Source organism: Hyaena hyaena, unplaced genomic scaffold, assembly GCF_003009895.1.
Source record: "Hyaena hyaena isolate Hyena2069 unplaced genomic scaffold, ASM300989v1 scaffold_137, whole genome shotgun sequence".
Classification (NCBI taxonomy): domain Eukaryota; kingdom Metazoa; phylum Chordata; class Mammalia; order Carnivora; family Hyaenidae; genus Hyaena; species Hyaena hyaena.
In genome coordinates this window covers 674,466-692,138 of record NW_024080769.1, presented here as the reverse complement: position 1 = coordinate 692,138, position 17,673 = coordinate 674,466, and the positions used below count along the sequence as shown (strand labels likewise).

The 17,673-nt window shown below is 39.4% G+C and overlaps 1 protein-coding gene across 3 annotated transcripts in view; it reads left to right on the top strand.

Annotated features, from left to right (window-relative positions):
• Positions 1–17,673, top strand: part of SCAPER (S-phase cyclin A associated protein in the ER) — a 514,984-nt gene that overhangs the window by 356,128 nt on the left and 141,183 nt on the right. For all 3 annotated transcript variants that reach the window (XM_039238174.1, XM_039238172.1, XM_039238173.1), the window contains one exon: positions 11,929–12,044. In XM_039238174.1, coding sequence (XP_039094105.1) covers positions 11,929–12,044 — 116 coding nt within the window. The remainder of the gene's footprint in view (positions 1–11,928; positions 12,045–17,673) is intronic.

The following is a 17,673-nucleotide window of genomic DNA, read 5'->3' as shown; positions in this document are numbered from 1 at the left end:
AAAAAAAAAAAAAAAAAAAAAAAGAAACAGTATCTGTGCTGAAGTTAGAAACAAAGCCTACAGAGATTTCAGGGACATTCAGAAAGGAAAGGATTTTGAAAGACTGCCCTGGCTGAGAAAGTATTGAAGGCCAGTTGGGACTGGAGCTGTAGAGGGAGCTCATCTTGGGCCACCTGGAGCCTTTTCTAACCTGGTCCCACATTGCCTCCCTCCTCAGTCAAGGCCTGCTTCCCTCCTGCTGTGTGCACATTTCTTCCCGTTTCCTGACAGTCTCAAGAACTGCACCACCAGTTAAAAGAACTGCTCATATTTCAGTCCCTTAGAATCTAGTTAGCTCTCATTTCCTTTTTTATTTACTTGTGATGGTCAAACTTGGCATTCCTTTATGTTCCCTGAGTCTGGATTATTTCAAGAATTTTTTTTTAAGCTGCTAGTGAATGCTAATATAAGAGAGCTTAGAATACCTCCTCTAATGCTGAAAGTAACTTCATCTTGTCTTCAAAATAGTGTTGAGCTAAATGCATTCTAGTATTCTAGATGTTTTTCTAGAACAGAAAAGAAAACATAAGTGGAGAAACAAGGGGAAATTCAAATAACGTCTGTAGTTTAGTTAACAATATAATTCTAATGTAATTCTAATGTAATATACTTTTGATTAATATGGAGTGTTTGTGTAAGATTTTAACTGAGGGAAAGCTAGATTAAGGCACACAGGAACTTTATTGTCCTTGAAACTTTTCAATAAATCTAAAATAATTTCAAAATAACATTTTCTTGAAAATTTTCAAAATTTAATTTTCTTTTTGAAAAAGTCCCAAGATTTTACAAAATTGGAATATTTAGTGGAAAGTATGCCAACAACCAAGCACATTTTTAAAGCTACATTCTAGATTTTCCCACAGCATTCTTTCTGTAGATCCATCTTATACTCAGAAGACAGATAAACCTAGACTCAATCCCCAGCTCTGCCAATTACTAGCAGTAAAAACTTAAATGATTCCTCGAAGCCCTTTTTTTTTTTAATCAGTATAATAGACGACAATTCCTACCTCGTGGGGTTGTTGCGAAATCTTACATAACAGTCTAGGGCCTGCCATATGGTAAGCTCTTGAAATGTCACTTTCAGCCCTATCTTTTTTTTTTTTTTTTTTTTTTTTTTTTTGAGAAAAGTAAAGTTTGGGTTCCTATTCTTTCCTTAAGTTTGTTTGCACTTTTTAAAATTGCCCCCTCTCTCTTTTCTTCTGCGTCTCTCCTTAAAGACATAAAAGAGTCTGGGTCACTGCTTAAGTATGGGGCAAAAAACTGAGGCCAACGTGAATAGGGCAGTACATAAGCATCACATCTTGGGCCACTCCTCTCAGGACTGGCCTCCTGCAGAGTAGGGCCTGCCTTGGCTTGCCTTACCTTGTCAGCACAGGCAAGGACTAGTGCCTCTTCCACAGTTTCTGACTTCCTTGTACCCTTACCTTGACTTTCCCAGGCATATGAGTGCTTCTACACTTCTTCTTTCTCATTGTGGATTGATGGATTTTCTGTCTCCTCTTAAGACAGTTTCTGATGTTAGAATCCCAGAAACTGGACTGTGCCTTTATTTTTTGATTGAGCATCTACTTATTGAATACCAGTTCTTTTTTAAATGTTTTTTTATACTGACATATAATTAGCATACAGTGTTATATTCATTTAAGGTGTACAATATAATGATTCACAACTCTATAAATTTCTCAGCACTCAGCAAGATAAGTGATTTCTTAGGGCCCCTGCGTGGCTCAGTTGGTTAAGCATTGGCCCCTTGATTTCATTTCAGGTCGTGATCTCAGGAGACCCAGCTATATGTCAGGGCTCCCCGCTGGGAGTGGAGCCTGCTTAAGATTTTCTCTCTCCCTCTCCCTCTGCCCCTCCCCTGCTTGTGCACACAGTCCCTCAAAACAAATAAACAAAGTCTTAATCCCCTTTATCTATTTCATCCATTTCCCCACCTACCTCCCCTCTGACAACCACCAATTTGCTCTCTGTATTTAAGAGTATGGGGGGGGGTTGTCACTTTTTTTCTTTATTTCTTTTGATTCTTAAATTCTGCATATGAGTGAAATCATATGGTATTGGTCTCTGTTTGACTTATTTCATTAGCATTATACCCTCTAAGTCCATTCTTTTTACAAAAGGCAAGATCTCATTCTTTTTTGTGGCTGAGTTATCTGAATACCTAGTTTTTTTTGATAGATTCTATGTAAGCATAATTCCAGCTGTCCCAAGTGCTCACAGTCTGCTTTTCGATTAAGTAGAAAATGAATATGATCTAGTTTATAATTAAGTAATAGAGAAGTGTGAAGAACGATAAATGTCATGATGGAAAGAGAAGAGAGTGGTGGGATAGTCTCCTTTTCGATGCCATCCAGGTGGCGCTCTAAGGTCCTGCCCCCTGGTTGCTGCTAGACCCAAAGGAGTTTGTCCATGTTACTCACTTTTATCCCATCATTTTCTTGCCCAAAAGAGATTCTCGTTGGTTTCATGGTCCCAAGTTATTTTGCCTCTAAGCTTTAAAATTTCCAGGACACTTAAGGTGCAAGAACGGAGAGGAAGAAACTACTGTGGTAAGACTCTTCAAGTTCTGCTGTCACCTAGCAGGAGCCTGGAAGTTGGGAGAGGTGGGAGAAATAAAGCAGTTGTTTAAGGAACCTCATGTGTAGATCCTTGACTTCGGGGGTTTTTTGTCTTTAGTTGGTAGCATGAGAACTCAGAAAACTGTTCATACAGACACCCATTGTGTCCTGAAGAACTAGCCACAGTAACTATTTCCTTTGTGGGTGTACAGCTCTCCGTTCACACCCTCACTGTGGCATCCCCTCATCACACTGCATTTAGCTATATTGAAGTCTCTCTCACCAGCTCTCCGAGTGCCACACCTGGCCGGTGCCTGCCACTTGGCATCTTGGCAGCACTGAGGATGTGGGAGATCAAAATTAACTTTATTGTGAGTTTTGTTGTATTGCAGTGATAAACTTTATACACTGATCTTTGGTCATCTATCTCGTAACAGCTTAATGGGAAGGGGGGGGGATTGTGTTCTGCACCACCCCCTCTCACTCACCCTGCCCTCATCTCACTTAGTCCAGACAGGTCAAAAATGGCACGGTGCAGCTCCCTTAGGGAGAGCCTTCCAAAGGATCCGAGTTCTGATTAGCATTACAAAGGAATTGTTTCTCTCATCTTGAGAAAGCTTTCCAGTCTCCCCCAGCCTCACTTACCTTATTACCTAGGCCTTCAAACTGTAAGTTATAATTTTACTCTTTTGGGCATGACATTTCCATAAGTTTCTAATTTCCTTGTGATATTCTCAACACCAGACCCTGAGTCCTTTCAAATGTGAGTGTACAGCCAAAAAGCGGAGCCTAGACATTTATGTAGATTATGGGAATATGAGGAAGCCAACATTAGAAGGAAAAAACCCTAGAACATGGATTATCAGCTCATCATGCTCGCTTCTTTTAAACTAACATGAACAGGTGAAGATAGTAGAGGAATGAAGATTATGTCCTTTAAGTGTTAGGAAAGTTTTCCATAAGGGAAAAATAACCATAAAAAAATTTACTCTGGGATCTTCTCATCTCTATAAAGTGGTCTGCCGAGTTCTAAATTTATGGACTTGCCAAAACCTACTTGTATTATATCTAAACAGGACTTAGGGTACCACCAGATGCTCAGAACAAATCTGGCCTATCCTGCTAATGAACAGGCAAACAGTTTTCCCCATCTGCCACCTCTGTCTAAAAGGCTAGGAAGGCCTTCCTCCCTGATCACAAAGAACATAATTACCGTCTATAGAGAAGTCAAGTACAAAGGCCACCAGCCTTTGTAGGCCACCAAAGATTAACAGCTGCCTCTCCTTTGATTGGGAGAGGCAATAACAGTTACTCTAGTTAATAATTGAATGGATTCCCGGGCCATGTAATTCAGATTGAAGCTGTCATTTTTTTGCTGGCCTTCAGTTAAGCTGGGTTATTAGAATGGAGCGACTAATCCTATTAGTCAGTTGTCAGTCTCAGAGTGGGAGAGAGCAGAGGAAGGCAGAGCTATTAAGGTGTTATGTCAGGTACGGAAGTAAAGACACATATTTCATCTTTCAGAGGTATTTTCCTCACTCAAATCAGAATGATAGAGCTCCTTTCGGGTGTTCCACCTTCACATGTCTGAATGCAGAGTATTTGGGAAAGGGGTAAAAGGGAAAAGAAAATGTTCCTCTTTCTAAATGAGTTATTTTTAATCACTAAACAAACTTTGCTTGGTGCCTAATGGGCGTGTATCCTGTGCTTGACCCTGATTGAGAATGCATAGACTAGTCTTTATAGCCTAGTACATGAACACAAATAACTGTGGGATAATATAGGAAATGATAAGGGCCCCAAGAGAAATACAGTTGAATACAGAGAACTTTGACTTAGTTGAAGGTATCAGAAAGGCTTCATGAAAACTATTTGTTATGAGTCTTAAAGGAATGAGAGAGCATTTGAACATTATAGGGTGAGAACTTGGCAGCTTGGATGGAGAGAATAATTGTGGTTAAGCATTTTTAGGATGTTGCTTTTTTCTAGACACTGACAGGGATAGGAACAAGTAAGTATAAGACTATGTATTTGAGGATCATCCATTCCCATCATGGCATTAAGATGTCCAGGAGCATAAAGAGTACTGCATATAGGGAGTGATTAGCACATGCAGTTAGTGTGTTGGGCACAGAGAGGAAGGTGAAATGGGAGGCTCTGCATCCTTTGAGTCTGTGGATTGTTGTGTGAATGTGACTTCCATTTTTTATTTGCATATAGAGCTTTTAAGGGGATGTGCTTAAGAAGGTGGGTTTTCCCCTTTATTTTAACATTTGAGCAGCTCATCATTGATTTTCCCTTTTCTGTCCTCCTCAGGTGAAAATGTCATGGGATATGATAGGACTGTTTCATCCACTTCTCTGCACGGAGATGGGGAGAGCTGTTTGTTCACACTGTGTTAGGGAATGGGACCAAAGGGAGGTGTTCGTTCTTTCTCATGGGCCTCAGTATTGTGTTAAGCTCTGATCTCTCCTGGGACATTTTTGCTCTCTGAGAGGAACCTTTTCATTTGTTCATCCTTTTGTTCAGTCACTCATCCATCAGGTGTTCACCATTCCTGTTCTGTGCCAGACATGGGGCTGCGAAGGTGAGTCAGCTGTAACACTTACAGAGCTTACAGGCCAAATGGGGTCCTGAGGTAGGACAGAAATGGTAGGAGGAATAGAAGTTGATATGGGAAATGAAGAATTTAGGAAGATACTAAGCAGTGTTGCCATCTGGCCATCTTCTGTGGAAGAGGATCCATTTCTGCATTCTGAGTTTCCATTGTAGAAGTAACCAGAAACCTCCATGAATTCAGAGGGAGGTTTGTGAGTTTTTTTATCTCCCAGTTGGTTTTGCCTTTTGGTTTATATCCCTGAAAAGCTGCAAGTGACAAATTAAAACTTCAATTTTCAATAATACATCAGGAAAATTTTGGCTTTAAATGGCCTTTATCTTCCTGAATTTGGCTTCTTTTTTCCTGTTTAATGTCTAACTAGAGCTTATATCTTAAGTTTTCCAAGAGGTCACATCCCATGTTGTTGGCATTGCATAAAAGGCTTTGAGTTTTGTTTTGTTTCTAAAGCATAGATGTATACATTAAAATGGTCTGTTTTTACTCAGTCCTTTTTGCCTCCACTTCTGCAATGTTGATCCAGGTCTCTCCCATTGTGGAGAGGTCTATGAGAACAGCTGTGGTGCTGCTTCATTTCCCTGTGGACAGATTGCATCATTTGGTGCATCTGCTTGGCCAGAGGTAAAATATACTTTGTTTTTGAATTAAGAGATATCAATATATAAAGGCTTTACATGGAAGTGGATGTATCTTCCTTGATGGTTATTAAGAAGGCTCAAGGTGAATATGTCCTTCAGTCTCGAAAAAACTGAATTGTATTCCTTGGTCATGAAGCTCCCCTTCATTGACAAGCTCTTCTACAAGGCACACACAAGTAATAGGAGTGGATTAATTTATCCTGTGAAATTTTATCCTGAGAAGTTATTGACTATCTGTGTTTTCATCGTCAAAATCATGTACAAGTGTCCTTTTCAGCCTTCTTCCTCAGAACCATCATTCACAACCACTGGTTGAGCACATACTGAGTGCCATCCCCTCTGCTAAGTGTTGGAAATGTGATAAAACAGACATGGCTCCTGAACTTAGGAAGCTCCAAGTTTAGTGGGGATACAAAGATAAACTGCTGGAGAACCACCCCCTCTGGGGAGGAGGAACAGTATTTGCAGAAGCACAGAGGCATTCAAGAACGTAGGCCATATGGGGAATTTGGTTGAGGGAGAGGCAGGAGCATGACAGGGAAGAAGGCTGTTAATGGGGTATCAGATTTTGAAGACCTGTGCTAAGGAATTTGAGCCTCTCGCAGACAGTGAGGATGAAGTCACTTAAGCGTTTTAAGCAAAGAGTGACATGATTACATTTGCTCTTCAGAATATCATCCTCATTGTGTATATAGGCATCCAGAGCAGGACTACTCAAAAGGGAGTCCAGAGTCCAGTTCCAGGCCACTGTCACTAGAACAGGATGAGATAAATAACACAAATCCAGAGTAAGTTTCAGCAAACTGGCAGAGTAATTTTATGTCTGTTGTATCTAATATTTTAAAATGTGGCCTCCAGTTTTTTCCATCTTTTTTTCTCATTTATTCAATATTTCATTTATATTCCATTTCACAAAAGTATTGGTCTACAGTGGAAGAGAAATCAAAGGAAGGAAAGGAGTGGGAGAGGAGAGGAAAGGAGAAAGGAGAGGAGAGGGATAGGAGAGGGGAGAAGAGGGAGAAGAGAGAAGAGGAGAGGAGAGGAGTGGGATAGGAGAGAAGAGGAGAGGAGAAGAGAGGGAGAGGAGAGAGGAGAGGAGAGGGATAGGGGAGGGGAGGAGGAGAGGATAGGAGAGGGGAGGAGAGGAGAGGAGAAAAGAGGGAGAGGAAAGGAGAGGGGAGGGGAGGAGAGGGATAGGAAAGGAAAGGGAAGAAGAAAGGAAGGGGAAGGAGAGGGAAAGGGAAAGGGAAGGGAAAGGAACCTGACTTTTATCTTAAGAGTATTTAGAAATCACAGCTCTAGAGAATAGGCTGGTGTGGGGTGAGCCTGGATCCAGAGATTCCAGTTAGGTACTAATTGCTGCAGTACCTCAAGCAAGAAACCATGAAACCCTGAACTGACGTGGTAGATGTAGGCAAGAGTTCAGAGCTACAACAGAAATGGAATAATCAGAACTTGGAGCCTGAGTCCGTGGAAAAGCTGAGGAAGAGGGAAAAATCTAGAAGGACGATTGTTCTTTTAAGAATCTACTGAAATTTGGGCCCTTGCCCTATGCATTACTTTGAGCTTTTCCATCCCTGTTTCACAGAGATGTTCCATTTATTTTTTAATGTGGTTCTGCATTTTTAATATTATTACGTATTTTATCTATAATTCCTACTTCTTTTGAGTATAAGAAGAAAGGAGGTGTGTGTGTGTTTATGTCCCTATCCTGACTAAGAGTTCCTCTGCTGTATTCCTTATGCTTTAGATGCTTCTGGCACCAGATACAGTAGAAACATTGCTGATGGGATAACCTTTCACTACCAAATTAAATCCAGAAAATATTCATGTATATCATGTGATCTCATTTATAGGAAATTCTATAAGAGACAAAACTAACCTACATTTTGTTTCTTTTTACCCTATGAGCCCCTTCATCCATCCCATTTCTCCCAACCTCTCTCCTGTGTCTCTGGCAACCACTAATCTGTTCTCTGTGTCAGTAAGCTTTTTTTTTAATTCCACATGTTTTCCTCTGCCTGACTTATTTCACTTGGGATAATGCCTTCAAGGTTTATCCAAGTTTTCACAAATGGGAAAATTCCATTCTTTTCATGGCACAGTAATATTCCATTTTGTTTATATACCACATCTTCTGTATACATTGTATTTATCATTGAACACTTATTTTGCTTCTATATCTTGGTTATTGTAAATAATGCCGTGTGAGCATAGGAGTACATATATCTTTTCAAATTAGTATTTTATTTGCTTCACATAAATACTCAGAAGTAGAATTTCTGGATCATATGGTACTTGTATTTTTAATTTTTTGAGGAATCTACATACACTATGGAATAGTGGCTGCACCAATTTATATTCCCACCAGTAGTACACAAGGGTTTCCCTATCTCCACATCTTCACCAACACTGGTTTTTTTCTTTTTCTTCTCTTTCTCTTTCTTTTCTTTTTTCTCTCTTTTTCTTTCTTTTCTCTCTCTATCTCCCTCTTTCTTTCTTTCTTTCTTTTTCTTTCTTTCTTTCAATACCATTCTAACAGGTGTGAGGTAGTATCTCACTGAGATTTTGATTTGCATTTCCCTGATGATTAATGATGTTAAACATCTTTTCATAGTACCTGTTGGTTATCTATGTGTCTTCTTTGGGGAAAAAATGTATATTCAGAACTTCTGCCCATTTTTTAATTGAATTGTTTGTGTTTTTTGCTCTTGAGTTTATGAGTTCTTTATGTATTTTACCAGAAATATGATTTGCAAGTATTTTCTCCCATTCAGTAGATAGCCTTTTCATTTTGTCAATGGTTTCCTTTGCTACATAGAAGCTTTTTAGTGTGATGTAGGCCCATTTATTTTTGCTTTTGCTTTTGGTGTGTAATCTATGGGACTATAAATCAAATCTGTGGTGGCTTCAAGCAGGGGGGATTGACTATAAAAGTGGTATGATGAGGCTTTCTAAGGTGATGGAAGCGTTCTGGTCTTGATAAGGATTTCTCAAATGTATTTGAATGGCATGCTTAAGATCTGAGCCTTTTAACCAGTTGTAAAGTATACCTCAATTTAAAAATATACTCAGTAAACATAAGTTGTTCAATCCCACTAATTATCCAGGGAAGGCCAATAAAAACTTCAATGAAATGCCATTATACACTCATAAGAATGACTAAAGTTTTAAAAAAAACTGATAAAATCAATTTTTTTGTGAATGTAGAGTAGTTGAAATTATCACTGCACCACATTGTGTACACAATTGTTCCAAATACTTTAGAAAGCTGTTTGGCTATAGCTAATAAAATTGAATTTATGTATACACTGTGACCCAGGAATACCACTCATATAACCAACACAATTGCATGTCACATTTCCATAGATACATGTACAAAAATGTCTAAAGCAGCATTGTCCACAGATTGAAAGTGGAAACAGCCTGTGGCAGCTGGGTGCCTCAGACCATGAGAGGCTCAGTTGAGCATCTGACTTAGGCCTAGGTCATGATCTTACCGTTCCCAAGTTCGAGCCCTGTGTAGGGCTCTTTGCTGACAGCTCAGAGCCTAGAGCCTATTTCAGATTCTGTATCTCAATCTCTCTCTCTCAATCTCTCTCTCTCGCCGCCCCCCGCCCCCCCGCTCATGCTCATGCGCTCGCTCTCACTCGCTCTCTCTCAAATAAGCATTAAAAAAATTTTTTTAATAAAAAAATTTGAAAGTGGAGACAACCCAAATGTCAATCAGCAGTGAAACATTTAAATAAATTGAGTAATGGGGCGCCTGTGTGGCTTAGTCGGTTAAGCGTTCGACTTTCGCTTAGGTCATGATCTCGCGGTTCGTGGGTTCAAGCCCCGCGTCGGGCTCTGTGCTGACTGCCAGCTCAGAGCCTGGAGACTGTTTCAGTCGGTGACTCCCTCTCTCTCTGACCCTCCCCTGCTCACGCTGTCTCTCTCTCCTAGAAAGAAATAAAAACATTTAAAATAAATAAATAAATAAATTCAGTAAGATAATAAGATAGTGGTTATCTCACCCTGTAATATTAAAAGTGAAATTAATGTAGAAGGGAGGAAAAAAGACACTGGAATAAAGTCGATTTTTCCAATTAAAAAGAAATAAGTTGATGTATATAATCAGACAAAGGAATATATATTCCAGCAAGGGAAATGAATGAAACATGGGTATAGGCAACAATATGTATGAATTTAGGGGGGAAAATTGAGCAAGAAAAGCTAGATTCTATAGAATATGTAAAGTATGACTCCATTTTTATAGAATTGAAAAGAAGACAAAGGTAATCTATGATTTTAAAAATCAGGATAGCTTTTGCATTTGGGGAAGAAGAAGAGAGTGAATGGGATGAGCGCCAGGAATATTAACGGCATGTTATAAAATTTTATTTTTTTATTATTTTTTATTTTGAAGTTGTTAAGGCTATGTACAGGGAGTTGTGTTTGTTATTTTCAAATTTTTATTTATATTATTTCTTTTTGTTTTGGAGTTGTTATAGGATGTGTTCAATTTGTCATAACCCACCCAGCTATACAGTTATGATTAGTACAGTTTTCTTTGTCTTGTGTGCTAATACAAAATATATTATTTTCTAATTATATTGACATCCTAGCCTAAGAAAGAATGGTAACAGCATTATGTTTTCCAATTACTGAATCCACCTGGGTTTTTCCACTTTTTGATTGTTAGTTTTATTGCAGAGAAACATTTCTTTCCATTAATAACAAAAATTCTTAATTTTCTATCCTAAAACTATGAGTTCTTGTCTAGGATTCACAATAAACGTATTATAGTGTCAAAGTATATTTTATTGTGCACATAGTGAGTAATTGAACGACTAAGGTACAGTCAGTAGTCACTAGTCTACATCAAGCAGAGCATGTGCTTAGAGCATCAGAAGAATCAAGCAAACATGTTTGACAGATCTTGTAGATAATTCCTATCTCTCCCCGATGCATCTGACCATCCCTCCCAAAATACTACAGTATCTCAAAGATATTTCAAGGCTTGATGAACTGTAGCATGCTCTTAGAAGAAATATAAAGTTGACGGTATACTAGCGGGGTTGCAGTGATTGTGTGCACTGAAATGAATACAGTATACCATAGAATTGCTCTTGCCTGTCCTCATGCCAGAGAAATGCCAAGAACTCAGAGATGTTCCTTTCCCAAGATTTGTAAACATTTCAGAAATTGTAGAGAAATAATCATCGGTTGAGTTCTAAAATGCTGACTTAAGATTCTCCCTAATGTAGCCAAAATGGTGAAAAAAATATATGGAGATGGTTAGGTTATTTTGTAATAATCAGTAATAGGAGAAGAAATCTTTGTGGCAGTCAGTTTGTCTTGCTAGGTGGTAATTAGCATTACAAAATGATCTGCTTTTAAAAAGTATTGCTAGGGGCACCTGGGTGGCTCAGTCGGTTAAGCGTCCGACTTTGGCTCAGGTCATGATCTTGCGGTTTGTGGGTTCACGCCATGCATGGGGCTCTGGGCTTCCAGCTCAGAGCTCAGAGGCTGGAGCCTGTTTTGGATTCTGTATCTCCCTCTCTCTCTGCCCCTCTCCCCCACTCATGCTCTGTTTCTCTCAGTCTCAATAATAAATAAAAACATTAATTAAACATTTTTTTTAAAAAGGATTGCTAAAATATTCTGTATAAAATGGTTTTGCACTCTGCATGGAGTGTTCCATCCCTTCCCTTTTGCCTGTTTCAAAACCTCAACTTTCCCAGAAAAACCTGTGCCAACCCTTTCCCCAGTATATAGTTGGTTCCCCATTATTCTTATAGACCTTTCCTTTTTCTTCAAGGTACTTATCATAATTGAAATTATTTTATTTATGGTTATTTGATTGGTGTTGCTCTCATCCACTAAATTTTAAGCTTCGTGGGGGAAAGCGACTGTGTTTTGTGTTCACCAGTTTTGACCTACTGTTCCTAGCACTGCATAAACATTCAATAAGTATTTGTAGAATAATTGAACCAACAGAGTATTTGACACTGCAACTAAATATTTTGTTTGGTGATCATTCTATGCCTGAGAAATTGGGCTAATTTCTATTTGTATTTCTGTCTAGAATGTAGCAGATCAGATTGCATTTCAAGTTGCTGGTGGATTAACAGCCCTTGAACACATTCTTCAAGTAGTAGTCCCAACCACAAATGTGAACACAGCCTCACGAATTCCTCCTAAGTAAGTATAGTTTTTTAATCTGTCTTTCACGTTTCATTTGTGAGTCATTTCTGCTCTATCGTTTCCATATGGGGGACCACAAAAAAATTGTATGTGTATTCAGGCTTGAATAGCAAAGCTTACAGCCCCCCCCACCATTAGGGAGAAAAACAGAGGTGCTCCGACTTCACTTACAAAACTCAAATCGAGCCTAAAAAGCCTTAAAAAGGAAATCTCTTTGGTCTATGACCTTGTCTAATCCTAAAACAAGAAGAATGGGTGAACTCCTGGGCAGCCGTAACTGCTTACATAAATTGAACAGAACTGAATAGTAGTAGCAGAAAGGTGGTACAAAAGAGGTAAGTACATTAACAAAGGCCTGAGCTGTGAGATGTGAAGAAATCCCTAACATACAGTAAGAGCAGTCTGAAGCCAAGACTGCCATAGTCTAGAGTCCTGGCCAAGTAGCTGGCAGCTGAATTGCAGTTCGGTCTTCCAACTGCAAATTGCTCATTGTTGTATGGATTCTGCACAAGCTTTGGACCCGAGATCTGCTTTCCTCTTCTCTGAAGTCACTCTGTGATCCCTGGCTGCCTGGGATATAGTAGCAAACAGCTTTATTTCAGAGGTATTATATTCCAGAGTGGTAGCATGTACAATTTCTGGATATTTTGTTGGTGAGTCTTATCTACAGAGTTTAAATGAGAAGTTTTGATAAAAGTTTATTTATATCACTGAGAAAACTTACATATTTAGTTGGCCCAACAAAAGTGAGTGCTTTATTTGTTCACCGGATACTACAGAAAAGAAATTCCAGAAATACATCATCTTTTTTCCTGAGAGCCATTTTGGTAAAATACAAATAAGCAATGGCTTTGGAGTCGGACAAAGCTGGATTCCGGTTTGACCTGTGGCAGTGACCAGCTGGGAGAATTGGGGCAAGTGCCTTATTCTTGTGGCATCTGTTTCCTCATTTGGTTACGCAGGGGTAGTCATATTCACCTCATAGTGCTACTGTGGGGATCGGATGAAATTAGGTATGTGAGAGTCTTTGTCAACCTCAAAGTGTTATATAAATGTTAGGTGACAATTTTTAACTAGTAGTTTTGCCTGCAGTGTTATGTCTTCGAAATGATACATTTCTAAGAACAGTCTGATAGTGAAGTTGGTATGGGTTCCTTTGCTCTCCTGACAAAGTAGAGATTAATAAAAGAAGGTATAGGTATCCTTTGGGTCAGGATATCTTTCTGTGGAGCAGAAAGTTCTACATCAGTCAGATATAGCACACATAGAGGTTTTCTAGCCCAGGATAGTTGATATTTCTTATCAAAATGGACTTTAGTGACAGTGTGTTGTTATCACTTAGTATCAATTAATTGGCAGGGAGAGAGGAAATAAATTTGAGATAAGAAAGGAAATGGCAGGAGCTTAAGTGTCCCACTTCAGCTCAGGTCATGATCTCGCAGTTCATGAGTTCAAGCCTTGTGTCAGGCTCTGTGCTGACAGCTGGGAGCCTGGGGCCTGCTTTGCATTCTGTCTCCTCCCTCTCTGCCGCTCCCCTACTCACACTCTGTCTCTGTCTCTCAAAAATAAACATTTAAAAAAATTTTTTTTCAAAGAAAGGAAATGGCATTTGATTCTTTGGGACAGTCCTTTGATAACTGTTAACCATTCATATTGTTCATCTTAAGTGCACCTGTAGGGGTGCCTGGGTGGCTCAGTCAGTTAACTGTCTGACTCTTGCTTTTTTTTTTTTTAATATTTATTTATTTTTGAAGGAGAGAGAGACAGTGGGAGGAGGGGAAGGGTCAGAAAGAGAGAGAGACACAGAATCCAAAGGGGCTTCAGGCTCTGGGGTGTCAGCACAGAGCCCAGTGGGGGGCTCAAACTCATGAGCCAAAGTCAGATGCTTAACCGACTAAGCCACCCAGGCATCCCTAACTCTTGATTTCTGCTCAGGTCATGATCTTACACTTCATAAGATTGGGCTCAGTGTCAGGCTCTGCACTCAAAGCCTGCTTGGGATTCTCTCTCTCCCTCTCTCTGCCCCTCTCCCCCTCATGGCTCACTCACTCACTCTCTCTGCCTCTCACAAAATAAACATTAAAAAGAGTAAAACTAAATACACCTATAGTTTTTTGTTTTGTCTTATTTTGCTTTTTTTGTTTGTTTCATGGTAGGTTTCAACATGCATGACACGTAAGCTCTCAGGTAACTTAAATGCCTGTTTTGCAAAAGCTGTGTTTGTCATTGTGGCAAAAAGCATGCTTTGGTGCTTACTTGTGACTATCATTTAGGGAACAGAAGAGGTTTCCATACTTCCTAAAAAGACCTGAGCAAGAGTTAGCACACCAACATTGGAAAGGAGCCCTGGAATCCTGGGAGTCCAGCCTTGTACTCCTCTGATGGTCACCAGCTGACCACAGTGCCAGGATTGAGAGTTTGTGTCTTCATCTCACCTGAGGCCAATAGATTTGTGTGTTCAGCCAGGCACTGCTTGCTAAGTGAGGCCAACACTCAGGGCGGTGGGCATCAAATAGTGACTCTAAGATTCTCTTCTCCTGAGCACAGCTCAAGATCACGATGACTTTCTAAACTAGCCTCACCTCTCAGGGCTAGAGGATAAGGCTTTTGAGAATGTTAATGCTGCTTATTAGAAAGTGGCAAGAGAATCCCACAGCTGTGTGAGACTTAGTAGAGACTCCAACACTCTAGTGGGCCTGAGTCAGTGGCTTCGCTGAGAAAGCGTTCTTTCTCATATTCCTTCCACCTACTATTCTGTGCTAACCGTTGCCCTGGCCTTGGGCCTTCCATAGTCCACCCAGCCCTCCCCTTCCATCCCTGATGAGTCCCTATTCATCAACTCCTTGAACCTTCTATCACCTTAACTCATTCCATTTTCTGCTTCCTATGGCATTTCATGGCTCTTACCTAGAGAGGCTGAGTTTGCTTTTTGTTTGGCTGCATCTTTTTACTGTCCTGCATCAATTTTTCTCAGTAATAAACAGCAGAGGATTTGAGAAGTGTAAGCCACTGTCTAGGAACATTTACCATGTGGATCACCTGTAACTGAAAACCTAGCACTTCACTGGCCCTGTAGCCCTGAGCTCTGAGAGTGGAGAAACCAACTCCCTGCTTTCTCACCACCGTGTCTTTCTCCCTTTCCATTCTGCACTTGCCCTATAATTGTTGCTAGGTAACTTCCTGGGAATGAATATTTGATTCTAACAGATTTTTTAATGTGAAATTGAGAATTATACCTGATTCTGAAAATTTAAATTTTTGAAAATTTTCTGAATCTTTGGTCAGTTGTTTTGCTTTTGTTAGAACCATGGAAAGCCACAGAACTTCTTGAATCCTTGCATCCTTGAGAGGACTTCATTAGGATGTAGTATTCCGAAACCAACCTTCTTAACACATGTACCCCAGTAAACTTGTTTTCAGTGCCAAGAAAAATCACCCTGAAACAAGGCAATTTTCATTTCATGTTATCTACTTTGGGGATTACTCATATTAATTTACCTACTAATTTTAATTGCAGAAAACAAGTACAAAAGAATGAATGAATATTCTAGTCTTTTCTTTGGTTTAGGCTAGTAAGAGTTGTTTAATATAGCTTTTAATATTTGAAAATAGATGGTAGTTTGTCATTTTCTTTGGTTATAGAGAATGCGTCAAGTGATGTAAATAAGAAGATAGAATTGCTGTGATTAGACGCTGTAGTCAAAGCTTTTTTTTTTGTTTTTATAACATATTTACAGAGCAGCAACGATAATAGAAGGGAGAGTGGGCACTTACTGGCATTCTACATCTCCAGACCCTTTTCAGGCAGTAATAGATGTTCATAATTTGCAAAGAAGCCCACAGCCCTTTTGGGCATGATCACTGGGCTAAGTCTTTCCGAGGTTGCCTTTCACTACCTTGATATTCCTAGTTCTTGACACTCCTAGACAATGAAGGGGACAAATGGTTAACTCTCCAAGCCACTCTAGATTGTTCAATTGGAGACTCACCAGGCCCCCTATTTCTTCTGTGTCAGCTTTGCTTATCTTCCTTAATTGTCCCTCTAGACCCAATTTTTTATATGGAAGTACTGTAGTTTTACAATGCAAATGGTATAGTATAGTAGAAAATATACAGGTTCTGGAGTCAGATCTGAGTTTAAATTCTCTGCTTTTCACTTACTAGTTATATGACATTGGTCCAAATTGCTTGTTATAAAAGAGCCTCAGTTAAATAGTAACACTGCCTTGTTGAGTAGGACTTGTTGGCTGTTGTAAGAATTAAAAATGTGTGTGTGCATTACGTACCCTGTGCAAAAAAGCACTTAGTTAATATCCGTGGGTTTTGTTGTAGTTGTTACGATGTTGACTTGACATTATCCTATTTAACTAACCAGCTTTAAATCCCCAACTCTGCCACTTTGGTTTTGTTTTTTTTAATGTTTTTATTTTATTTCTGAGAGAGAGAGACAGCATGAGCAGGGGAGGGCCAGAAAGAGAGGGAGATACAGAATCTGAAACAGGCTCCAGGCTCTGAGCTAGTTGTCAGCACAGAGCCCCGATGCAGGGCTCGAACCCACAAACTGTGAGATCATGACCTTAGCCGAAGTCGGACACTCAACCGACTGAGCCACCCAGGCGCCGCTTTGTGCCACTTTGGCTCCTAAAAAGCTATAATCTGTTAATTGTACTTGGGCATTTGTTTTTTTCATCTTAAGCACAAATTTCATCCTGGTAAATTTTAGTTTTGCCTGTCAAGATATTTTTTGGATCCTGATTTGACCTCTAACTTCGGGTCTTTTCTTTTACTTTGTGTCATACCTAAGGTTGATCTGTAGAATATATGCATCTTCATCTAAATCACTGAAAAAAATACCCACTGGGTTAGAGAATAGTTCAATTTAGCACTTTATTAATGAACTGTCTTGTATTCCATTTATTGTATTGTCATCTCCTCAAATAGACTGTAGTTGCTTGGGACCAGAAACCATAGTAAATACATTACTTTATTATTATAAAATCAATATTATTATTGTAAATCATAATGGCATCTTAATAAATATCATTTGAATTCATGAATAAATTGTTTTTCCCATAGATGGAAATCAAGCAGTAAAAGAACTCACTGCATCAGGGTGCAGGGGTGGTTCAGTCAGTTAAGCATCCGAATCTTCATTTCAGCTCAGATGATGATTTCATGGTTCATGAGATCGAGCCCCATGTTGGACTCTGTACTGACAGTGAGAAGCCTGTTTGGGACTCTCCCTGCCCCTCCCCTGCTTGCTCTCTCTCACTCAAAATAGGGAAACAAACTTCTTAAAAAAAAAAAAAAAAAAAAAAACCTTACTCCATCAAATACTTGACTCTGTGGATTGGAAGTATGATCACATCTCAGCTGAATAGAGTCCTCTTGATTTTGACCACTCTTTAGGAATTTTTAAAAATACTGTCTTTAAATTTCTGTGTATTTGTAATTAAGTCAAATATCTGTAACTGCTACTTACTGAAAAAGCCAAATTGTAATGCTAGAACTGTACTCTTGGTCATTCTTACCACAGTTTTAGAATCACAACACATTGGTATATATAAGATGGTCCCCATTTGAAACTATGTTGAAAAATAGATACTTCTCACTGCTGTGTTCCTGT